Here is a 26,359-nt window from a genome sequence, read left to right on the forward strand (position 1 = left end):
GCTCCTGCAGGCGGCGATCTCCGCCCGCCTGCGCGTCCCGGCGCCGGAGGAGGCTCCGGGGTCCCCGCAGCTGGAGCACAGCACTTCCCTGGCGGTGCCTCGTCCCGCACGGCGGGCAGGGACGCGTGCGCGGGCTACACCTCGCACATCGTTCCCAGGCGGTCGTGCACCCCGCAGCCACATCGGTGTTACAGCCTTTTCCTTCCGCTAAAGCAACGTGCTGGAGCCATCGGGCACCTGAAAATCAGCGCTGCCTGAGCCCCGGGTGCTGGGGGCACGGCTGGGACTCGCCGCCGCAAGGTCTTGCCCGGTCCTGCCCGTGGCGGCYCGCTCTTGCACAAGCAGTTGGTCCCCCCCGCTCTGAACCATTAGCAGAAATGGCCTTCCTGCGCGGCACTCGCGAGCCTGCGCTGCCTCCCTCGGCTTGCTCCCATCGCACGAGGGGCAGAAGAGCTGTCAGCCTSCTCCTCCCCAGCCCTGGCGCTCAGGTGACACAGCGATGGATGGGTTTAGAAGCGCCACGGTGAAAGCAGGAGCGGCAGCCGCAGCGCGCCAGCCAGCACGGCGGCGTTTTGGGGGCGTCCTCAGCCACCCGATGACAGCAATTGCTGTGCTGCAGGAGCCGGCGTATTTACCCTCCACGTGTTGCACCGTTCTTACTTCGTGACAGATSGACAAGAAACGTAACTAAAAATACTGTAGAAGTGCCCTTTATTCGTAAAAGGCGTGCTGAAATTCACTCGTTGGTCTGACCACCCAGGAGACGGAAGGGAGCTTCTCCGTTAGCATGGCCAGGCGGAGGGGGGCCGAGCGGCCGTCCCGCTGCCGGCGCCGGGCTGCAGCCGGGAGGATGGAGGTGCCAGGCAGGTGCCGGGGCAGAGGCCGTCTCGCCTAGATACCCACCGCCAAGGAGAAAAGCTTCTATTCCTTATGCATGCAATGCAGTTGCTGCGCCAGGGAGAAAGCCTTGTTAATCTGAGTTTGAAGAACTCAGCATTTTAACAGGTAAATAGTCAGGTTTCACTGACTGAGGGAAAAAAAATATAGAGCTAGGTGAGGGCTTTTGTTTGTTCGTTTGTTTGTTTGTTTTTTTGACTAGTGGGTAAAGGATAATCAGTCAGACAACACAAAAGGGCTAAACAAAAACACCAGTGCACATATTCTCAAAACTGAAGGACTACTCTTTTTAAATGTTGTGGTCCATCTATGTTAGTCTGTTACCATTTCCGCACTGAGAAATAATTCATATCCTCCTCATTGACAGAAGAGGCAAAAGCTTATATACCAGCTAATGGCTACCTCTCTAAGTATCCCAAACCTCATGTTCCTTCTAGAAACACTCAATAAAGTGGAATAGGCCTGATATTATTCTAATAACCTTTGGAAGTAAATTTGAATTAAGAATGCACATTGCATTAAGAAAGCAATTGACAACAAGATGAAAATTTAATGCAAAGTTATATCCTTAATATTACATGAAAGCTTAGAAGTCTGGCTGCTGTGTTACATGCTGTACACCTCTAAGAAAGTACACATCAAGGTTTTATTACTGAAGTATCTAAGCATCTTCCCATCTTTAATGTATGTGTTTGAACAATGCTGCTGTGAAGTAARGGACTCACAGCACCACCATTTGAAGGAAGTGAGACTTAGAAAGATTGCAATAAGTTGCTTGTCATCACACCGCTCAGGTCTGCCTGAGTGTGCTTTGGGACCGCAGCCATCAGAACCGCCTGTGGTGGTCTGGGGGTGCGTGAGCTGGACAAAAACTCAGGCTCAACCCAAATGCAGGCAGTAAGGACACAACTGGGTAAGCTCATGAAAGGGCTTTGCAAGAAAAACAAGGTGTGTATAACTGTGGAGAACATAATTAAAGCCGATACCCAGGGCTGCACCCTCACCCTTTCTCCATGCTGTTTGCAATGTATGTACAATATAAACAACATAAAGAGACAGACAGGGAGTTGAAGAGAAAGGAAAGCAATAAAATACCTGAAAGCYAGGGATGATTTCTCTGTAATGGACTATATCTCTAAGAAACCTAGTAATAGCCCTCATCAGAAAGCTTACTTTCCTGGGTTTGGTTTTTATACACACTGAGGAGTCTCCAAGCAAACTGTCATAAAACTGTCTGGTGGATCCCAGCATCCCATCTCTATTGTTTCTCTTCCTTTTCTGCTTCATGTCTCATTGCTCTGTGAAAACAGAGGTATTATATTTCTTTTTGTCTCTGTTAAGCATGACACTGTTTTCAATGAAAATCATATCTAAATTCTGATCTGCATTTGGAAGTGGAAGTCTGGCCACAAAAATGGAAATTAAACAAGCTGGCTCCTTTGTTTGACCTTTAAAATGTGCCTTTGTGTAGCTTCCTGTTGTGGACATTCACTGCTAGCTCAGMTATTGTAACCTTTCAGTTGCCCTTCTCTGGGCTGATCATCACAACGCCATCCTGGTGCTCAGGCATCTGGCTCCTGGTGTGGAGCGCTCAGGACATCCAAGGCAGATACAGCATATTGCAAGTGAAGGGACTTCTTGGAATAGTTTCTAGAATATCTTGGAGAGCTTAACATGGGCTATGCTTGAGGAGCCATCAACAGTTATTCAAAGCTGCAGTGTGTAGCTGTGCTCATACGATTTAYGAACTCCTCTCTTTAGGATCCAGCTATGCTCATTTGCTTTCTTTGTAACATCACTCATGATATAAAGGTTAACAGGCAACAATTCTCAGAAAATTCACTCTGATCAACCACTAGCCTGGTATTGATGGACTTGCTGGAGAAACCTGATCAGTCTATCTTAATCAGAAATGAAGGGATATTTGGGGGTTAGGAAAAAAAAAAAAAAAAAAAAAGCCAAGAGGGCTTCAGAAGGTGACCTGTTGCAATAATCAAGACAGAACAGAACAAACAGTCCAGTCCCCTGACAGATCTCACGTTTCAGAAAACACCTGCATTTTCACTCCAGGGGTTGGGAAGTGCACTTTGCAGTGACAGATTCACTCAGGCTGCAAGAAAAGCCCAAGCTTTCTAAGAGTACAATAYATACCTAACATTGGACAGTTTATTCATCTCATATTACTGTACATTGGAAAGTAAGATAATAGAAACAGAAAGATGTAGGAAAAATACCTTTTTTTTTTTTTTTTTAAAGGAAGGAGTGGAGAAGTCCTCAGGTAATGTTAATTTGAAAGCTCCATTGGCTCTAACACTTTCCATCCACTGTAAATTGGTCAGACCAAATCTTGCTATACTGATTTGTGAGAATCAGTTAACACTGTTCACACCTGAGCTAAAATAATGTTACTCTGAGAGYATGTGTGGCTGAAAAAGTTCTGCTGGAATAGTTGCAGTAAAGCCAGGCTAATTTTCAGCAAGCTGTATGTTATACCTTTTTGCAAGTTGCATCCAGTAATACAGGAGTGAGTTTCTCATAATGATTCACAAAGCCAGATGCTTCATGTACTCAGCTAATGAAATACCTTACATAAAGCAAAAAACAAATAGTTTACTAGATCCTCTTCTCCGCCCCACACTCATCCAGTTTAAACCTGTTTCAGTTGTAGAAGAAAGTGTTTCTATTAGTTCTGCCAGATTTCCTGGYTGAGTCAGACACACACAGTGTTATGAGAAAACTGTGCAAGGGTGGATGACCATCCTCCTGACTGAAAATAGAGGAAGATCTTGCTGGTCCTTTTGTCAGTCACTTTGTTTCCATTACTACTCCCACAGGCAACAGCTAGATTACTTGTAAAAAAAATGTTTGTACAAGTAAATGTTTTCTGCATTCAATGTCAAAATGTTTACCTAGGTTGTCTTGATAAATTGTATGAGCATGAGTCAGTCTAACAGAGGAGCAGGGACAAAATCAGAGTCACATTTCTCCTTTTGGTTCCTCAAACCTGTCTTATCTGGTTTCTAACTCCGTCTTTTGCAAAAATAAACCTATGCTTAGCATTTGGAAGGTACTTGGTTGATTTGCTTGCTTTAGCATCTGATTGTGAAAGAAATTAATTGCCTTTTGCTGAACAGAATTATTAACATCTTCATTCTTGTTACTCCAGTGAGATTTTATCTCCTGACTCCTCCTCCCTTTCTGCCCCTCCTGACCCTCAGAAAGAGGAGGTTTGCAGCAACATCTAAGGGTRGTCAGACTCTGGCAGTTGTCTGATGGCCTCCAAAAGTTGCGCATCCGGATTCTTACTTGGAGTGAGAATGAACTGATTTGTTCCCCCATTCATTCTCTCCTTAAACTGTGAGGTTATCTTCCAGGAATGAAAGTTTGAACCTGCCTTTTTTACAGATTATAGTTACAGATTACTGAATAAACCTTTCTCTCTAGAAAGCCTCAAAACTCTTTAGAAAGCTAGACTGCTGCTCTTATACCAAAACACACATTAAGTCTGGTAGTCTGCAGTGTCCCACAAAGCAGAAACATCTTAGTGATTCATAAGTGTCAGTTCAGTATGTAGTATATCTGGGATTTAATCTATTAGTTACAATGAGTATTAAGAATAAATTCTACTCACTGGAATCTGCAATTAAATAGGAGGCAATATAATATTTGAAGCCAGGGCTGATGTGCTCATGGCAGCCAAGGTCATGCAGAAGGTGAGGAGCTACGTTTTGGGTCAGCTGGAATTGCTCCAGCATTAGTACCTTCCTCTTCAGATACAGCAAGTCCAAATACGTCTGCCTAAACACGTCTCACTGAAGGAGGAAGAGGCAAAGCTTGTGGGCAAGCAATGGGTGTGTGTGTGTGTGACAATATCATAAACGACATTGGAAGTGGCACGCTGCTGCTATCCAAGCCTGGGGAGCAATCTAGCTGGGCTCACAAACTTTGCACAGCTGACAATCAAGGACATGAATGGAAAGCAGGAACAGTGTCAAGTCTGCTACTACTGAAGCATTTCTTTGAGATGAATAGTTGACATACATGGAGTGACATTAATAGAACAATATGCGTCTCTTTACTGCCCAGATTTGTAGCAAGCAGCACAACTAACGTAGATGCTCAGCTTGAGAGAAAAATTGAACAAAATTCAAGAAGGGAAGATGAAACATCCATACCCTTCTCCACTTGCTACCTTTTGCTGGCAACTGCTGATGGAGATCTTGCCCACTCTGTACATATTTTTCACTTGCAGCTATTACTGGCAGGAGCTACTTCAAGGTACCTTAATGTTTTGATAGAATTACCAGCAGCAGATGGTAATAAACTGAGTTGGCAGCTGAGATGAAAGGCAASATGGCTTGGTATTCAGCTAAGTGGGCAGAGCTAGGGGATTACTCAAGAAGGCAGTTGAAGCAGAAGTTTATTCAACAGAGTGTTATGGGAAAATAACAAATATATATAGAGAACAAAGGCCATAGCTGCTCGTGTACTGACATCATATTGGCAGGAGAGCAACAGGAAACTGATTTGACCTAAGYGCTGTGTTTTCCAAAGAGAGAGTCTTTATAAATAGCTTTTCACTACCAAATGGCCGAAAGCCTTGGGAGATTTGACAGGTTTTATCAGAGAAAAAGGTGAAGAAGTAAAAAAAGGGAAGTCTGAGGCCTGAGATCTGCTCAGATATTTAAATAGAACTTTTTTAAAAAATTATTTCCATGAAATGGCTAGTATTTGTTATTTATACTTAATGTGCAGGTTCTCAAAAGGATGTTTACCATCCTTTTGAATTAGATACGCATATATACTATTGTACATAGAGAATAGCCAATAGGAAAAAAATCTGTCTTCTGAATACAGGCACAAAGGCAGTCCTGTAAGGGAAGAGGAATGTTTGAACTTCAGACTCATTTTCATTTAAATTTGCAGCAACCTGTTTYACAGCATTATTCAGAATGTGTAGCTGACAACCTTCATTGGAGTTAAGCTTGTCCTTCTCAGGACTATTATTGTGGATAGGAATAAACACGCTACATCTGACTCTATTGGCACTGAGCAGAAGATCTGAAAACAATGTTCTTTCCTTCATGAGAGCATGAGGCAAAGGAGTTCTCCCTCTTTTGGAGTAAAATGTAACTCCGGTGGAAATTTTAAATTTTGCTTCCATGACCACACACTCATTGAACCAGACAGGACATAAAACCTAAGATGCCATGAGAGAGGTGAATTTAATTTTCAGCTTTCCTTATATGATGGCATAGTATGGGCAAGAGCAATGGCTAATCAGAAATAAAGTGATATCATCATAAAAAGGATATTTTAATGCAAAGACATACTTACGACTGTGTCATCACATCCGGGCTCTGAAATTCTTATTTTGTGCAGTTGTAGAAGTGCATCTAAATGCGTCAGGCACCTTGTTCAGAAGCTTAGCATTAGACTAATGTCCGTGACAGTCAAATCTCCTGTTTTCTATTTCCTAAACAACTGCACTTCCTTTCTAAGGAGGAAGGATTTCTTACAGTTGCAAACCAGTATGTATTTCTTCCTTGATTCTAGTTTCTGAATGTAGGTAGAGTGTTCTTAAAAAGCTGCCCCCCCCCAATTTTTTTTCAAATTTAAGATCTCTTCTCTGTACTTCCCCCTCAGCAGGTATGGCTCACAGTTGTTTTTGGCTCTGTGAAATGGGTATTTTTCAACACWAAGTATTCAACACTAAGTATTGTTGAATTAATCTTTGTTATGTTTGCACTCTTAAGTGTWTTCAGTCCAGTCACTTGACACAAGGCATGTTATGGGTGACCAGGTCTTTAAATACCTACTAGCTTCTGCTGTATGTTTTGCTGGGTTGTAGCATGCACCAACTAATCCATTAGATTAAATGTGTGTTTCTAAATAAGCACTTCTAAATCCTTGTGGTTATGATCAGTTTAAGGCTCCTAACTGATACATAAAACAATTACAGAAGTTGTTCTCCCCTTATTGTCCAGCATTTTGTTTAGTTTTGCATTTTGATTTACTTCATTTATTCTCTCATTTACCTGTCTTTTTTAATTTTAGAGCCTTTGTGACCCTTGCAAGATTACAGCACTTCACATAGATGCTTGGACCATTCCTAATGCTTGAAAAATCAATCCTACAGAAAAAATGGCAAGATTTACAAAACCTGACAGCTTATCAGCTACAGAACAGGGAGTAGGCAGATCTAGTATTACAAATGTAGAGACTGTGGAATAGTTCTACACAACGAAGGTAAACTTCAAGATATATTCAAGAAGTGTCTTTACTTTCAGCATCAATCTGCACATCTACCGAACCCATTTTGTCCTTTAACAGTGCTGTAACCTGGCCCAACGTCAGGTCACGTGTGTGCCTGGTTGTTTCACACTTTAATATCCTTCTTCCATCTAACATGCAAAGGCATTTCTTCAGCTCTGCAGCCACAGAGCACACAACAGCCCTTCCAGCTCTCCGGGCTCAGGCAAAGCCCRGACAGTTTCTTCAGATTCTCTGCGGCTGACAATTAAATAGTCTTTACCCCATCAACATACGGTTTTCTTTGYTGACACAGAAGTGGAATCTGATACTGATATCTCTTCTCCCACTGTTATTAAAAGAACTGTGATTATTTATAAAAAACAGGAATTTCGTATCTTTTTGATTCCTAAAGAAGAGCTAATGCTACTCCCTAGTACTACCCTAGTTTTTGCCTCCTGAAAGGCTCTGCACCAGCTTCTCGCATGGGCACCCAGACTGCCCTATAACCTGCCACCCCCGTTGTGCATTGCAGYGCACTCTGCACCTCCGAGGCCCTCAATGAGCCACATCTTCCAAAGACTAAACTTTGTCCTACAAACCATTTAGTATCACAGTATAGGACTTCACCTTCAACTGTCAGCCTTCTATAAGAGAGGTTGAAAACTGCTGTAAGAGATGTTTCTTGAAACGACCAGACTGTACCACCTGTAATCTTTCCCACGCTGTTGCTCTGACCAATGTTATCCATACTCCCCTTCTACCATGGAAATGACAGCTGACATCCTAGATGTCAAACAGCCTACTTCTAACAATTTACTGTGCAATGACAAGTTACTGTCTGGAATACCAAGACCTTCTCTGAAAAAGTATTTAGGTGTCTGGCTGTATAGTCAGGAATCTGCAAGTAATGTAAAAAGATATGCTTAGTCTTAGTACAAGAAAGTGTTTAGGTAAATAATTGCTCATAACTCTACAGCGAAAGAGTCCCACCTGAAGCAAGCAGCAATTTGTCCCCCTATAAATGCTTTTTTTGTTATGTTATAGAAAACACAAACAAGGGTAGTGTCTTATTGCTCTCCTTGATAGTATTTAAATCAAATTATGAGATACATAATAGGGCAAATTTGACTTGCAATACTCTGTTTATACTTTAAAACCACGCAACTGTAGCATTTTCCAAGGATCGAATGTTTATTTATTTAGGTATTTAAGTACCTATGACTTGCTTTAGATACTTAACAAGAATTTACACATTATCTATAAGGAGTGAAAAATCAATGAAACACATATTAACATAACTGGGACTGATATGTCCATACAGAACTTCAATATCTTCATCCACAATTTTTAGCTTTGCATCTGACGACTAATTTCCTTCCATCTGTCTCCTGTCCAGAAGGAAAGAAAATGAAGATTTGTGCATCATACCCAGGAATTTAACAGATTTAGACTCTTGGTAAAAAATAGACAAAGAAAGCCACTTCTCAGCTCAGAATTCTCTATGGAAACAGTCTTGGTACATAATCTTTATTACACCACCTTTAGTTACTGCCATCTGTTACCCCCTCAGGTGTTGTCTCAGCTGTGTCAGATCACTTAGCAACTTTGATCCCTTAAAGGAAATGTCAGAGGCTGTCACAGTGCTGTCTGGTGTAAGCAGCTTTGCTGACACATAGCTCAACACCAAACATGACCTTGAATTCTGTGGAGATGGAGACTGTCATGTTTAGTTTGGTACTGGCTTGTAGGGCTTGTCCCTGACTCTATCAGGGCAGAAAGAGAGTACCTTGACTCCATAATTAACCAGTGACTTGTAAAAGATGGGCAAGAGTTCAATATTTCTCTACAAGAGTAGAGCAGAATCTAAATGGTGCTAGACTTTAACAGAGGCACTCATTACGYGGAGATTACGTGGGGGCAAACTAAATTGTATGCTAAGGCTTCTTTCCTCTTAACACTTTGCTATTGTGATACTTAAGTGATTTTAGTGGTTGAAAGTTGAGGCTTCCACAAAGCAAAACATGCAGCTCTAACATCTTCATGCTTACCTTAATTTAGTGCATTTTTACTGTCATATTCTGCATCAAAAGAAAACCCACCTGGAAGGGAAACAGGCAGAGCAGATGGCATTGAAATGCAAATATAAGTTTACACGGGAGCCCTGTCAGCAAACACTGGGCTGGAGATGCACAAAACTCCAATCCTGCAAATAACCTTGCAGTGTGGGAGGGGAAAGAAGAAATGTTTCAGTGTCAACGCCCGCCTTCTTCCCCCTTTCATTCTTCGTTCTTTGGGCACACATCAATAAAAGATAAGAAGCTAGAGGAACTTGTATTGGATTAAAATTACTCTAACTGGGGTTAACTGAATAGGAATGATGAAATTAAAACTACAAACCATACATGATACATTCCAGTATAGTTACAGAAAGGAACTACAACTTGCCAACAAGGATAGCAAAGGGAAGTACATATCAGAGAAGCATATCAGAGCTGGAGCAGATGTTTTTTTAGTCTGTGTTGCATTCCTTTTTTTTTGACAGTTGTTGTCTCTTCCATTTCAGGAGACTGAGAATTAGGGTGAGTAGTTTCGCACTGGAATGTACCACACTGAAAAATTTAACGTTTGAAAGATCGGACCTAGTTCTTAACTGCCCTTTTATTTCATGAAATTCACAGTCTCTTGTTGAATGCATGGGTAGAATAAGGCAATGGAAAGGTGCTCACAGAAGCCTGTCATAGTGAGCGGAGAGCAGTAGGAAAAGGCTGAGATCCAGTGCTCCTCTCTGGAGGATAATTATCCTATGGTAGAGTAACAGTCTCTTAGGGGAGAAAAATCAGGCAGTTGGATAGGTCAAAATGGTCATTTTGTAACCCTTCTGGCACTGACGACTGTTAATTCTAATATCTGCCACATGACTGACATCACCGCCATGGTCAAAAATAATCAAAAATAACAAAAAAGCTCTTTTTCCTTTGTATTGCATTTTTTATTAAAAAGTAGATCAAGTATAGGGACACAGGGGTAATCTTGAGTAGAATAAGGTAGAAGTGACAAACAGAAGGGTAAAGCACATTACCAAAAGGAAAGAATCAATGAAGAGAGGCAAAGGTACTAAGGCCCTTGCTTCCAGGAAGTTAGGAATGTAACTTTGGATCAGAAGAAAGTATCAAACTCTATTGGCTTTTATACCCCTTCCTATTTCCTGGCTCTAGGCATTTAAATAGGATGATGAAACCTAGATCTGTTTCCAGGAAAGTTAATAACTATTATGCTATACYGGCTCAGCCATTTTCCCTCTGCCTTTCTTTCCCTCTCTCAGGTCTTGCATCTTGTTAATATCTGGTCCATCTTTTGTTATATTTATCAATTGATTTCTTAGGATTCTGACCAGACTTAATACTTTTTATTAAGCTTTTGGAATTAACTTAATACTTAGCAGTTATGTACTAATAAATGTTTGTTCACACAGTGCTTTATAAGTTTCAAAGGGTTATTCAATAAGCCACTTAATCACTATTAACAACAGAAAATTTAAAAAAATTCCTGTGAGTAGGGACTGGCAAGTGCCTTCAGCAGTGAAGGGATTTATAAAACAAGCACAAATTAACAGACTTCAAACTGATGCATAGTACAATGGTTAGTGCTTTAGTGTAACCAAACATATGGGGAGAACTTCAGATTACAGAAATTGCTCCAGATAGAGTTGCCTTGACAATTCCTATCTACTCTTAGCTTCTGTAGGTTCCATATCAATGTCCAGGTCCGTCAGAGCACAGTAGAAGAGCATCTGTACGTATTTTGTTGTTGTAGCTGTAATACAGAGCAAAAATGTGTAGTAGAGAAAAAGTTATAATATAGCTTAGACAGATACACAGATATTCATGGATTTTAAAGCACTATGCAGATATTAGGAAAATTTYAAAACACCCTAATGAATTGGATTAAACACACATTATAGACAGATAAAGGCAAAAAGAGACTAAAAATTATAAAGTCTCTCTTACTCTTTAATCAGATCTTTATCAACACACAGATTGATAGCTGAGTTCAAACTGACTAATATTATAGTTTTGCTCTTTAAAATTTGCCTGAATTTGAGGGGTGGAAACTACCCTTCATACCAGTAATTCGTTATTTCCTAATGTAGGAAGATGCATRAACTCCTCTGACTCAGCTATTCCATTACGCAGGCAGAAAGCAAAACACTGGTGTCATGATATCTCTGTCTTCCAAGGTATCAAATTGCATCCATATAGTCTGCAGAATCCTACAGGGCTTTTACTGAGCCAACATACTGAAATGGCTCAACACCACAAATATCAGACGACACAGCACACTAATTACGTCCACATATTGGAATATTTTGTACAGGTACGCATGGTTTTGTTTTCAAGAACACGTAATGAAGTAAATGGTCTCAGACATGCTGTATACAGCATAGCAAAACATCATAAGGAAAAAGGATTTTAAGAAAAATTATTCTTTCTGAATAATTGGTTTCTGACCAAACATCAAGATTTTGGTGCACTAAGACAAGACTGTATTGCTTACCAGAGAGCCACTGTAGACATTTAGGCCTTTTTTCAATTGGCAGATAGACTCCCAAGTAATAAGCAGGAATGCCTGAGAGGGCAATACCAACCCCAATAAGGGAATTGACTGTGTCACTGTAGAGAGGAACTATGACCAGGAAAAGGGAACATAGACAGTATACTAYAGGGAAGAAGAGGTTAAGCTGTGGAAACAAACAAACAAACAAACAAAAAAATAAGTATTTATTAAAAGCAGCAGTGAAATACTCTATTGGAAAAATGTCAGACTCTACAGATTAAAATTAGACAAGTCAATAATAAAAATAACTATTGACTGTACGACTATTATGTACTCAATCTTACGAATGGCTACAATCAGTAGAATTGAGATCCTCTTATGCTTGAATATCTGACCATTTTGTTGTTTTCAGGCCTGCAAAAGCTCAGTTCCTTTCCACAATAGTAAGAGATCAATCTTCAAAAGAAGAACTTTAAAACTGAACAGTAATGGGTGTTTTTTCCCCTCCAACTTCAATTGCAAAACCTTAATTGCAAGTCTGACTGGAAACTAACTCAGACTTTCAAGTAACATCTTGATGTTACAGAACTAACAGACTGATTTAAAACCATTTTGCCTGGGCACTTAACAAAAAAAGACACAAATAACAAATGAGGGAAGTTGCAGTAACCCTTTTATGGATTTATTTTTCACTGGAATAAAATGCAATAATCTGCTTTCTCAAAATTCCAGAAGTTGGCATTTGAATACTAGCTGAAACTGCTGAGAGTTTACTGGTATAATCATTTATTTTCCTCTAAAGGTTAAAAATGTAAGTTGATGAAAACCAACTGCTATGTTTGAAAAAAAGAAAAAACGTATGCAAAGTTGTGATGTTGGCTAAGTTGGCAAAYGGTGACAGGAATTAAACAATCATTATTTATTATCTGACTGTAATACTTATTTTAGTAGAGTCAATAGCAAAACTGCCAACAAGGCAAGGATTTTATCTGTAACTAAGAACCCCAAGCACTTATTTATTCCTTATTTATTTTGAAATAAAAGGGGTTTTAAAGTTGAGTGAAAGGAAAAAAACCTACAAATATCAATACATTTCAACCTTACAGCAAAAGTACCAGAAAAGATGTTCTTGTGAAAACTCAAATACACTGTGCTCCTTCATTTCTTATCTTGTATGTTAAAAGGATTTCTATGGCTGAAATAAATAGCTTATAACATAACTGGTAATGGATCACTAGCTACAGTATTACTGGTCACATAAACATGTTCATTAGCTGGGTATTACRGCTTATTTCCTCTGTTGTTTTACTTACTTTAATAGGCCGTGGTCTATGAGGCTGAGCATATCTCAAATATATTAGTCCTGCAAYAGACAGACCCACAAAGAGCCAGTAGTTGAAGCAGTAGTAATTAATGAGAAGGAAAACATCTTCCACAAGGAGATAAAGCAAAGTCATTAAGCCCTAGAGAAAATAATGGGAATTTTTTAATGGGAAAATAAATACTTGTCTTACAAAATAAAGAGGTAATAAAGTTATATTAAGGGCATGTTTCAAAGATATTTGACTGGACTTGGGATACCAGATCCTAAAGAAGCAAATACTTAAAACCTTTAAGAATACAGTGGCACAAAACCCACTGGTATCTCTTCCTCGAATGTAGTAGTGACAACTCCATGCTTGGCTGAACACAGCTAGGGTTTGTGAAGTTATTCTTCCACCAGCAGGAAACCCCCTAGAGAAAGCCAGATGAGGTGGCCCCAGCCTCCGCTCCCTACAGACAAGACTGCTCAGAAGCATTCTGTAGACAGCAGCTTACTTTGCCTTTCTGATTGGCTTCAGTTTGAAAAATTAACTTGCTAATTTAATTTCACTTTTGGAAGTTTTCACAGTACAGTCAAACTTTGGGACCATTAGAGTAAATTCTGTGGAATGCTACACTCTCTGCATGGAAAGGGTGAAACGAGACCTAAAATACCTGGAATTTAATGGCTACTTTATCAAATAGGACAAATAGAAGAACGTAGTCTTTTGACAAGCAGAAAATAATCTACTGTGATAAATGGAAATTATGGTGTGTTAGAGAGTATAGCTCGTCTTACTGGTGCAAATATAATTACTTTAAGAAGATTATTCATAATGAAATAATAACTATAAGTAAATTATTATATATTAAACGTGATCATTACGATCATCTGCTCGTACAGCTTATGTAACACAGGGCAAGAAGAGACACCAAATAAAAACCATGTCCAAATAAACAATAGTGTAATGCTTCTGAGTGACTTCTCCTTCTCTATTTGTGCATATCCTCCCCTGTGTTTTAATCCGTTAGATTTATGGTTTATTTATTAAAATCAGTTGCACTAATTTTATACCTCGTGGCTTCTTGCTCTTGTATCCCAAGATTAATTTCTGCAGTGACAGCAGGACAAAGTAAATATGGGTATGGGAGTCCAACTGTAGGAATTTAACTTTAAATGCTGTAGGACTCATGTTCTGACTACAGAGTTCTAGCAAATCTGCCCAGAGGACTGTCTGAGAGACCTTCCTGTCCTATGCTTCTCCAGTGGACATACTGAAAACTCAGAGAAAAACTTAAAAACAACTCCTGTCTGTACTGTTACATATTTAGCCATTCTCTATTTTCCAATTTATTTTATCGTTCTTAATCCTGACTAATCTTGATTTATCTTGAGTAAATAAAGTATAACTAAGGGTCAGGCCAGTCTCTGTGCACTGAACCYCCCCAGAAAACAAAATACCTCTCTTCCCCCCAAACCTCATCTCATTTTAGAAATTCTAGCCATTTGAAGAAGGTTTCTCCAATGCAGGGGAAGCCAAGGAGAAATCCAGAGAAAAGGCGAGGGAGGCATAGCGCTCCCAGGGTTTGAATTCCAGGCTAACCAGGCTGAGCATGAGGCCAGGCTGTCACTTACATTAAAGAGAAGAGCAGGAACTGGCGTGAAACGCTTGATATGAATCAAGCTCAGACTGTCAGGGAGGTGTCCTTCTCTGGCGCCAACATAAAAAAGCCTAGGACAAATGAAAAAACAACCAGCCAGTTATCATAGCAATAGCTTGMTGCTTTCCAACGCAGACAACATTAATTATGTTATTACTCGATTGCAAAYGTTCCTCTGTTCTCAAGTGTCTTTAGTTTATCATTTGGTGCTGACCACTGAGTGCTGGCACTAGAAGATATGCCAGATCATAACAATTCTTCCATCATAAATGAACATAAATGAAATAAAGGTGTCACTATTAGTGTACTAATGCAGATTAATATTAAATGAATCCTTTTCAGTTACTTTAAATAAATCTTTTGTTTCATACCTAGAAGCTGCAATTATTGATGAGTTTAACCCACTATAGCAAGACATGGCCACTGCTATAGGAATAATCCACTTAGCATAACTAAGGGTTTCATTGCCAAATGTCTGCAACAGAAAGAGAAAAAAATATATATTGTGAGGCTCATTACGTTAAAAATATGGACAATCCTAAGAAACTCCCATGAAAACACACCAATACATATATAGTTTTATAGCCCATGCTTTCTCATGACACTGATAATGAAATTAGAATTTGGAAGAGCTAATCAATATCAAAGTAAAAATGACAGTTGCATTAAAAATTTTTTTAACTTAATTTTTCTAAGCTGACATCAAGTCAATGAGATAGCAGATGAACATGTATTGGCTTTAATGTGTTTTGACAAATCTTGACTGTAGCAGGGTATGCATTATTTTATAAAATATTGGTGAAGTTTTAAAAAACATTTCACTGCATACCTTTGTTTTGAAAATACTACTATCAGTCTACAGCATTAGAAACATTGCATACTGTACATACGAATGATAGCCAAAAGACTGTTTCTTAAACCACTCAGACTTTCTTTCTATAGCTGCAGTGAAGTGCTGTTAGGAGAAGGATTTACATAGTATATCCAATAAATCTGTTGTTGTTAAACCCTCTCATAGGTGCTTTACATGTACCTTGTAATATACTGGTACTGTTACACAAAAACAAAGTTTAAAACAAAAGAAAAACCTTCAGCATGGAAATATTTCAATGGTTTGCCAAGAAATATGCTATTTGAGATTCTTCTACAGTGTTATCCATACAGTGCCTTTTGATTTAATTGTTTATACAACTTACCACAGCCACTGCATCACTTGTGAGGAGATCTGACATGTCCAACACTACATAGTATGCTATGTTAGTCAGCAAGTAAATAATAGTCACAATAGGCATTGAAATTGCAATAGAAAGAGGTAGATTCCTACAAAAGGAAAGTGGCAAAATTATTTCATGTTCTTTAAACAAAAAACCTAAATGGCAGATTGTTCCCAAATTCAAACATTCATAAATGGATGCCTCCATCACTTCCTGTTCCATCATTTTGCAATCACAGAGTTACAAAACAAGATCTAGCCGTGTGTGGAGCAATTCCCTAGGCAGCCTTGTTGGCTGCTTGTGGACCGCTCACAAGTTTTAGAGAAAAACTGTGCATTTGTACCTGTAACTTTTATATATTGTCTTTTATAGGAATCAAATGAAAGAGAACACTTAAGCAATGAGATTTAAATGCAGACTTAGGTGTTTTCTTGATCACAGCTTTTTTTCTGACTCATAATGTATGCATGTCCCAAGACAAAGCGTACTGTATCATTCTGAGTAGACGAGGCACACCGCTCCCCAGGAACTGTACATCCCAACAGAGAGGAGATGGTATTTCCAATGCTACTGTAAACTTTTTTTAAACTTTTCATGCTTAGCAAAATGAAATATCTTGCCCACAAAAAGTAAGGCTGAAGATCACATGATAAAAGAGCCATAAACCTGATGCAATGTTACTTCGTTGGTGGCAAAACAAGTCCTGGAAAATAAAATAGCTGTTCTGTCTGATTGAAAATAAGTGGGGAATTTTAGAGGGCTACATGGACCCACACTTCCCTGCTTTCAGAAAGGGCTTGTTCTTTCTTTAAAAGTTCTGGTCTAAAGTGTAAGGTGTAAAATATATATATGTAGAGAAGTGACTTATTCGTGTGATACAATTGGTGAGAGAGAGAGAGAGAGAGAGAGAAATAATCAGAACAGTTCTCATACTTAACAGTTCTTTTGAAAAGAGTTTTTTGTAAAGAAAATAGTTTGGCTAATTTCCAATCAGAAGCAAACACAAAGGAGCTTGTCCTACCATCAGCTGTCTTTCCAGAACAGTCTTCAAAGATTTGAAAACAAAACACACATTTACCTCTGAGGATTCTGCATTTCCTCAGTGACATAATTCAGAGTGTCCCATCCAGAGTAGGAAAAGAGGGCGGAATACAGAGCCAGCGCGATCATTCCTGGGTTTGTTGCTGAACCCTCAAACGGAGCTCTAAGGTTTTCTGTTCCTCCTGTATAAATGACAGGTACCAATTGGCTGTTATATTTCCAAGATTATAATGTAGAAGCTCATTACATCAAAAGTCTCAGCTACCCAAAAAGAAATAAGACCTATTGCATCCAGGTTACATTGCAACACTTAGAAGTGTACAGGTTATATTTTTACTTAGCAAGTAGGAAAGGTTCAGCCAGCTACAGAGAACGGATATTCAGACAGCAACATTCAGACAAAGACAGAACACATTTTTTCATGTTTGTTATTTGAATATGACGTGTAATTCTACCAGAATTCACAGGTTCCTCATCTGCTGGCATCTATGTCTAGCCTACTGAAGGACAGCGCTGTGCTGAGGTCTGTTGCAGGGCGCCTGACTGTCAGGAAGAGAGAGCTGGGGCACCCAAGACCTATTCCTGAACCTGTCTCATATTTTTTCCTTTCATATCTGTGTCTGAATTTTCACCAGATGAATTAGCACTCAATGAGGGTAGAACTCCTAGAGACACTGTTCTCAACAGCATGCTGTATACAACAAAGATGTTTCCCAAAATTAACAGAAGAGACATGAAGAGGTTTCCTTTCAAAATTCCCTTTTAGTAGAGTTCGATCAATTGAGAGGATAACCTGAAGAATGCTGCAAGATGTAAGAAATGTTAATGAAACTGTACGAACCTTCACTGCAATGCTGAAAACAGGAAGAAGGCCTTGCTAAATTTGCAGAAGTGAACTATCTAATATAAATGGAAGTGGGTTTAAGCATTAAGGCTGACATAAACATGCCAAAACCTCTACTACAAAGAAAGAAAAAAAAAATCAAGCAACTTCACCCTGTGGTTAAACTGAGGAATTTATGGATACCACAAAAGCAATCCAATCCTTGAAGAAGAGTAACCTAGAATCTGCCACTACCAGTCTTTYACATTCATAACAAAGTCTCTTTCTCAGGAGACTTAGATTTGAGGAAGGTGAAGCTGAGATCTATAGACGCTTTGGGGACATGGCTGAAGAAAATTGTAAGCAGAAGAAAAAAAAAAAAAGGAAAAATCCATGTTCAAAATCAGATCCATTCACACTGTTTTAAAATAAGATTCATATCTGAGCATACTGGAAGGAACATGGCAGGACTAAAATGTCGTAACTGTTCTTTTCATTAAAACAGCTGCCTGGTTTAACAGTGCATTGACCTGATCATAACTTCTTCCAGAARTCTAGTTCATTCCTCCTCCCAATCCTTTCTAAGTGTGCAGTACTCTTCAAAAAGATGAGACCTTAGCTCCTGTTAAAAGCCCTTCTCATTTTGTATTCATAACAATAAGATTTCCTCTCCACCTTTTTCCTCCTGACCATATGCAAAAATGTAAAGAACCGACCTGTGTTATAGGGACGCATGAGCAGAGGAAATGCTCCCTGTGCCAAACTGTGTCACGGCAGCTGCACACAAATGAACAGGTCATGAATTGCAAAGGCAGCAATTTGAAAGCACAGATAAATTTGCACCTGTAGGGACAGGGCAAAGCTGCTATGGGGGTGCCATCACGGACTCGCACCATTTTAAAACTGCAGCAGCTTAATTTACCAGGGGAATTACTCATTCATGTAACCGTGGCCCTTAAGCAATGCTTTTCTCCTGCAACTTCACATTCCTTCCCTTAGGGCTGGGCTTGTTCAGTTTTCTTTAGACTTGAAAAAATCAGTTACAACTGACATATGCTGATAATGGCTAAACGAAAATGCTTTCTAAAGTCTAGTGTGACTTTTACAATACAGTAGCTGATTCATTAGAGCTGCAGCCAAGGAAGGACAAGGCCAGCAAACATGGAAAGGCAATCATTTTTATTAGGTTTTATAAGCTAGTTTCAGCARGAGAAAGAGATAATTCCTGTACTGAATAGGGAAGATCTTCTTTATTTTAATTAAAGATACAATGGCTATTTAGGGATTTCACAGGAAAGGAAACTGAAAGAGAAACCTTAGTAACTAAGCAACAGAGCTGGAAGATTTCATTAGCTTGTTATGTACCAGAGGCCCAAATTAAWAAAATCGAATCTACTGTTGTGTGCAAAGGTCAGAGGTAATGCTGGAATAAACTCGTCTCTAGCTTTTCAGTGTGTTCACTTCAGTGCTGTTATTGCTCGTGACATTCACAGCGATTCAAGGGCGCACAGTATTACCCACCGGTAGGCAGCGTTCTCCCTTGTTTGAAGGAATAACTACGTCCTCTCAGCAAAGACCACTGGCTTCTTCMCATAGCTGAAGGCAAGAACAACCTCCTCCTTCCCAGACTTCTCTCCCCTTGCGGAGCACTACTGCTGTTCACTGCATATGCTATGATGTCCTTTCACAGAAAGAGTAGCAACACTAGCCTATTCATATGACAAGGGTGAGTCATGTTTAAACTAGTTAACACTAACCTGATGTTAATTCGGCTACTATTTGCCATTTAGCCTGAGCAATGCAGGACTTAGTGTGTGTTGGCTTGCCGTACTAAGGATAGAAGAATAATTAAACCCTCAGTACTTAGTGTACCCTAAAACTCCTCTCATCTTTCTCAGGCAGACAATTTTTTCTGAGTAAATAACATTTCATATGTAAATCTTATGCAGTCTGATTTTCCTGCACAGATTTTGAACCCCATATAGTGTTCAACATTTTTTTTAGGAATTTAAGTAAATAAAATATATTCTTACCTTGACTAATTTTATAAAGGCCAACAGATATCACCAAGATAAGAGCCATAACTTTTGCGTATGTGAAGACATCTTGTACCCGGGTTCCCCACTTCACATTAACACAATTAATAAATGTTAAGGAACCTGCTGAGAAAAAGAATATGCATCAGAGGAGAGCTATATGTTTTACATGATATAAAGCACATTTCAAACACATCCTTCCAGATACCACCCCCTTTTTCAAGAAATAAAACAATCAAATTTGAACACTTCAGCACCAGGTAGTTTTTTCTGAGATTAATAAAACTCCTGATTTAAAAGCTACATGATGGTTTTTTTCCCTAAAAAGAGCTTATTTGATTGAGGGTACTGTTTTCCTGGCAACAAGTGGGAAGAAAACACACCAGATTTTGAATTTTAGAACTAACTCCCACTCCTTTTAAATAATCTTAAATCTTAATAAAGTCAGCAGAATTGCTCACATGCAGAAGGTGAGTTTTTTTTTTTTTTTTTTATATCCCTGCACTGAAGTTTTTCCTAAAAAAAAGTGCAAATTCAAGCTCTACTCTCTGTACAGAGTAAGGATAGCTTCTACATCAAAAAGCTTGGATGCTGTTTACAGGATGCTGGATTGAGCCAGGTCAGCATGCTGTTACTCTGCACCTGTGGACAGGAATGGTGCCATTCACCCTCTGGTCCCCAAGTCTGAAGATTATAAAAGTACTCACTTACAGAGTTCTCTCAAGCCTCGATTCTGACAGAATCTAGCAGAAATAACTAAGCAGTTTGGTTGCAGAGGTTGGACTCAATCAATTTGTTTTCCATCCATCCTCCTCCCTATTCTTCACATTTGTTTTTTCACAGAAGTTAACCCCTGATTAGCTGATAATCCCCCCCCCCCCCACACACACATTATGTCATGGGAAACTCACCTCCCTTACAACTCCGTAACTCAAAACGGAGACAAATGAGAAAATATGCTTATGCATTTGGTACTAAGTACAACTCCTGATGGCAGGAGCAGACATCAGGCCAGATGTGGTATGGGCAATTAGAGTGCTCTGAAGCACGTATCAGAATGGGCTATTTCTTCTCTAGTAGACTTCTTGGATATTACTTCCATTTCTTTGCTCTGTCTATAATCTAGACTTCAGTTTTAAATGGAAATAAAAAGGATTTTATAAGTGCTTAAAATGAAAGCCATCAAGAAGCCTTTCTTTATAGTAATGAAATTAGAATCAAACTGTTCAGAGAATTTCTTGCCTTCATTACCATGAGCCAAGTCTGTATATTTTAGTGGATGTACTGTCAGCTGTCAAATTAATGATGCACCTAACTGCAGAATTTGGTCCTGATTTACACCCACTATTTCCTATTAATATGCCAATGTAGTGCAATGGGGACAAGTTTCTGGTATAAAATTTCAGATCATATTTTGAATTGTTCCGGCTTAGTGTCAGGCTAGGATATAATTTGAAACTGTTTCTAAATAAAGGATTGCTGTAAATTATGATCTAGTAAATGTGGCATACACATTGAAGTAAGATTTTACACTCTATAATTTAAAAAATCTCCTTACCTCATCCTTAGAAGTACAGTAGTATAAAACAGTAACAGTTAAATACATGACTATTTCTTAAAAATGTTGAAATAAAGAAAGTGTTGACTGAAGTCTTTAACACTGAACATTTTGGCAGTCATCTGAGATGCTGTAAAAGTGCTATTTGAAACACTGCAAAGAATAAGTTTCCTGCATGTGTCATGATTATGCTGCAGAGCGTCATTAAATTCAAGGCAATGAGATCTTGTCATGGAATTCCCAGTAAATTCTACTAAATATTTGCCCCATATAGGTTCAAACAAGTTCTCTCCACTATGCTGGTGAAGTGCCAATTAAGTCTGCTGCTTGTGAGCCCTTGCTAAAATGGTTGACACTAGTAATGAGTTTACTATCTGACACTGCTAAATTGCATATCACAGATAATATAATAAACTGTAATTTTACCAGCAATCTGGGCTGTTACTAAAATGTTAGTTATAAGCCTGGTTGGGGTGAGGCAGTGAATTTGTGGCATTTGAAAGTAGGTAGCAGCTGCCAGCCACACAGAAGGCATCAGCACACAGAAGACAGAGGTACTAGAGCACAGAGATTCTGATTCACAAGAAGACCACAGCAAAAACAACTAAGAAAATGAAGGCTAAAGAAGCATTTGAAGACCACTTCAGTGTTAGGATTTCATGAGATGGTACTAAGACACTGGGGAAAGAAATTTAGATTAATAAATAATTGCTTTCATGTACAAGTGGAGAATTTAAGTTGATGTAATCTTTTGGAATAGATTTGCCTCTTAGACTGCTGAATGGTCATGATGGTCTCAAGTTGTATCATGGGCTCTTTTTTCAGAAGTGAACTTCCTCTGTACCATGGTGGGGAGTACCATGGTTATAGAGGAAACAGCTTTTCAGAATTGTCAGTTGACAATATGYTATATTAAATTAAATTTATTCATCTTTTTGGAAGTTTTTGTTGAGTTATACCCTTTTAGCCATTTTTAAAAGATCAAGCACAGCCTAAAGGAATGCATACACAATCTTGACAAATCCACATCAATAAAGAAAAGAATGTGACTACAGTCCATCTAGTAGAGAATAGATTTCTAGTGCATACCCCRTGTCTACCTCAGACAAACCATGACAAAGTCAACTCTGTGAAGTGTCTGATTACTACACAATTTCTCTAGAGACAAAACTTTTATTGGGCAGAGTATTTTTAATTCCATATGAATCTTAATATTTTTATTAAATTTTATATAACTTACAAGGAATAGAGGAGAARGGCCAAGAGCCAAACGTGGGCTGTGTATTAGGCCTGTGATCCAAAGAGACTATACATTTTTAATCAGCAAACAGTTTTCCCCAGCCAAATTGTTGGAATTCTCTTCCCTCCTCTAATGTCTCAGCACCAAATAAAATCCATCTGAAGAAAAGCATATGAGCTCCTAAGAACATGTTCTACAGAGGCACTGATTATTTTCACAGAAGGTTAAGGAATAAGATCTCAGAAAAATCTCTCTGGGCACCTCCAAATACAATCATTAATTTCTAGCAATCATAAGTTTACTCACAAATACAAGCAGCTGCAATCAACCTGACTGCGTCATATGGTGGCTCACAATGCGGAAAAATTGGYTGAACAATATAGTTAGCAAATGTGATTGCTATCACTGCCTGAGTTGTTGGTTCGATAATCAGCAAGGAAGACCACAGTCTGATGAAGGCCACAAAGGCACCAAATGCTTCCAGGATATAGGCATAACTGGCTCCAGATTTAACAATGGATGTTCCCAATTCAGCATAACATAAAGCTCCAAACAGCGAAAAGATCCCACCAAGAGCCCAGATGACTAGAGAGAGTCCATAGGAAGTGCTATACATTAAAACACCTCTAGGGGACACAAATATTCCAGAGCCAATCATGTTCCCTACAATTAAAGAAACTCCRTTTAATAAAGTAATTTCTTTTTTCATCTGCATTTTTTCTTTCGAGTCTGCCATATTGTCCATTTCAGTTTTCCCATTCTTAGATATGGATTTTTTATTGCAGCATATTCGCCAGGGGGCTGTCATCCTCAGTTATCATTACCTGAAAACAAGAGGAAAGAACATCTTTTGTAATGCACGTGGCATCAGAAACATGAATAAGACATTTAGCATACAAGGCATGAATAGTATAAAGAGCAATTACTTTCCTGCTTTTGCCTTGTAGTTCGGAACCAAATACTAGTGAATCCACTTACCTTTCACTGTTCTGTAGCTTTTTTATGGATAAATATGTGAAACCATTGTCAATTATGTTAGGGAAGAAAGACACTGTACCTCTGGAGACACTCTAATTCAGCTGGAGCATCCCACATGGTATACCTCTCCAAATCTTGCTCCCATCCCAGAAAGAACTTTGTTCCACTATTCAATCAAATCACATCCATCTAAAATTATCTACTGAGGAACACAAGAGAAAAGACAGAGAAAGATACTCAAAAGCTCTAGCTTCAGGAGGTTAGTGTGAGCATGAAGAAAAATCCACAATCTGAGAGCTTCAGCTACTCCAAGAGATAAGATTACTGCTGTAGTGAATAATGTATCTTGTTTAGTTATTAACCTCACTTCACTTCTCGATAAAAGCCACTAACGTGCATAGGGACTGAGTTTTGGACACYCTGTTCCTGGAACACTTTTGTATGAGGAAGTCCAACAAACCACGTCTGTAAAGGCTTGCAACTCCAGTGCACACAGGGCAAGATCCAAGTACGCTGGGGGCTGGAAAACTACATAACTGCCGTCACATACATTTGTCAGCCATGAGTATGCATCACATCCATCTGGGGCTGATGTAGTGAAAGATGGGCAGGGGAGATGTAACAGCCTGGGCTGTAGCAATTGTCCTCTGACTACACTCACTCCCACCATAAGGTCAGGCTTACTCAYAACAATGCTTTCTTAGAACAATGACTTTTTTTTTTTGGTGCCTATCTCAGGAGAAATAAATTCCTCCTTCTCTTTCCCCCACCCCCAACCCAAACACTTCTAAAGACGACTTCCTCAAAATCCTATGAGCTAAAGCAAAGTTTTGTGAGTAAAACAAAAGCTGTTCCATGAGATACTGGTCAAAAACATCTGATCACTGATTTATGTTGTTAAAATGTGGGTCAACGGCCAGTTTAAAACCAAAAACAACCCCAAAACTTCCCAGAAGGTTTACTTTCCTTTGTAAAGTACATCTGTTTTAGCAGCCCTGATTAATTTATATGTGTTTTTTTCCAGCTTTTGGTGGGACTCAGTTTTCTAGTTGATCAAATAGCTAATGAGGCCTGATGAGGCTTAAAGATTAAAAGGTGTCAAACTCTCTTTAAAAATTAAATGCTTTTCTCGTCCCAAAAACACTTCCTCTRACTGCAGAAGCACTATGGGAACACCGAAGTAAGGTTAAATAATAATTTTGCCATAGATGTTTAAGTGTGACTGCTGAATGACTCATCTTTTAGGTGACCTCCCTCTTCATACATGAGTGAATCCTCTTACTTTTCACTTTCTCCCTCTCAGAACCAGAATCTCACTTTGGGCTGGGGAACGAATTTCAGGCATCCAATATACCAGTCATGTCTCTTCCTTACAATTTCTAATGTGTCTTTCATGTTTATTGTGGCTGACCCCACAGCTAAAAGGATTTTGAGCATTTACATTGGCAATGCTATTTGAGTCTCACAGAACTTTTACAGTCTGCAGCTTTTATGAGAGCCTGTAGGTAAAGGTTAAAACTATTTTTTTCATAAAACAATGTTCTGCATAATTTACTTCTTTGCACTTATGCTAGTGAAAGATTCCTTCAGATCTCTAAAAAATGTGTAAGCAGAGTTGTGTAGGAAAGCATTTCTGTATAAACAAGTAGCTGTGAATAAAATAATTTTGAAAGGAAAAAAACAGAGCAAGAAATAGTTCAAACTTCTGCACTTTGAGAGAAGGCGCTTTAGCAAAACTTTTAACCAAACATTGAATTAAGTCCATGAACAGGTATGGCCTGTTATCTGAGAATCAAAGGATAACAGGTTCAGTTTCCATATAAAGGAAGTGTTCACTGACTTCACTGACTGTAGTTGAGTTATCCAATTCATATCAATGGAAAATCTGTAAGAAAGTAGCTCTTTGAGGACAAAAGCCTTGAGGCAGTTTCTGTCCCTCCTGAATTTAATAGCAATGCTCCCACTAACTCTGACAGTGCACTGATCTCATTCAGTGAGGTCACAATCCTGAAGCTGTTAGTCATTTCTTTATTTAGGACTATCTCTTCCTTAAATAAACAAGGTTTTCCTGAGTCAGGACCTGTGTTAGTTCTCAGCAAAGTCTTCATGCCATTAAGAAGTTTAGCAGAATATATGCAACAGTCTCCTATGCAGATCTTCCTGCAAAATAGCAATAGAAGAAAAACCCTTTGTGATATATTGTAAAGAATTAACTGCTATTAAAATGAAGAAAACTATAAGATTCTTCCACTGCCCTGCTCTAATGCTTTCCCCCCTTTAAAGCTTCTGCCATTTCATGCCTACTCAGGCCAGTCTCACAGTCTTGTCTTCTGTCCTGCCCTACTGTCACCACTGTCATTTCATCCCCATGTGTCACTTAGTCCTCATTCTACCATCTTCCCCTCTTGACAAAATTTTTACTGCTTCTGCCTTGAACTAGTGTGTACAAAAGCCCAAGCTAAGAAGTATAGCTGGTCAAACATGACTCCATTCGCTGTCACTTGGGTGTCTCTACAGATCATATTTCAAGGGTGCACATAACCCATGCTAGCACCAGTATGAGCTGGTCTGGGAGGGCTTATTTGCTGGGGCTACCCATCACAGCTGATACAAGTTGGCTTCTTACAGGGGGGTGGCCATCTCCACTCGGAAAATCCTGAATTATAATAGATAACAAATCTTTACAGTGAATCCTCTAGCAGAGAGGAAGTCAGAGTGGCTTCCTGAGCAAGGGAGAATTAACTCATGTGAGGTTAAAAAAGGAGGTTCTTCGCATTCTGGTATTCTGCTTTAGCAGAA

The 26,359-nt window shown here is 39.2% G+C and overlaps 1 protein-coding gene across 1 annotated transcript; it reads right to left on the minus strand.

Annotated features, from left to right (window-relative positions):
• Nucleotides 1-10,170: 10,170 nt before the first annotated feature.
• Nucleotides 10,171-23,720, minus strand: LOC112964075 (Y+L amino acid transporter 2-like). Its single transcript, XM_026061731.1, has 9 exons — nucleotides 22,889-23,720; nucleotides 19,782-19,907; nucleotides 16,963-17,107; nucleotides 15,867-15,990; nucleotides 15,042-15,145; nucleotides 14,645-14,741; nucleotides 13,020-13,169; nucleotides 11,707-11,890; nucleotides 10,171-10,965 (listed from the first exon to the last, which is right to left on the minus strand). The coding sequence occupies exons 1-9, from the start codon at nucleotides 23,388-23,390 to the stop codon at nucleotides 10,874-10,876; spliced, it is 1,524 nt and encodes a 507-aa protein (XP_025917516.1). The 5' UTR covers nucleotides 23,391-23,720; the 3' UTR covers nucleotides 10,171-10,873.
• Between the last annotated feature and the right edge of the window lie 2,639 nt (nucleotides 23,721-26,359).

Source organism: Apteryx rowi, unplaced genomic scaffold (assembly GCF_003343035.1).
Source record: "Apteryx rowi isolate R43461 unplaced genomic scaffold, aptRow1 scaffold_184, whole genome shotgun sequence".
In the NCBI taxonomy this organism is placed as follows: Eukaryota; Metazoa; Chordata; class Aves; order Apterygiformes; family Apterygidae; genus Apteryx; species Apteryx rowi.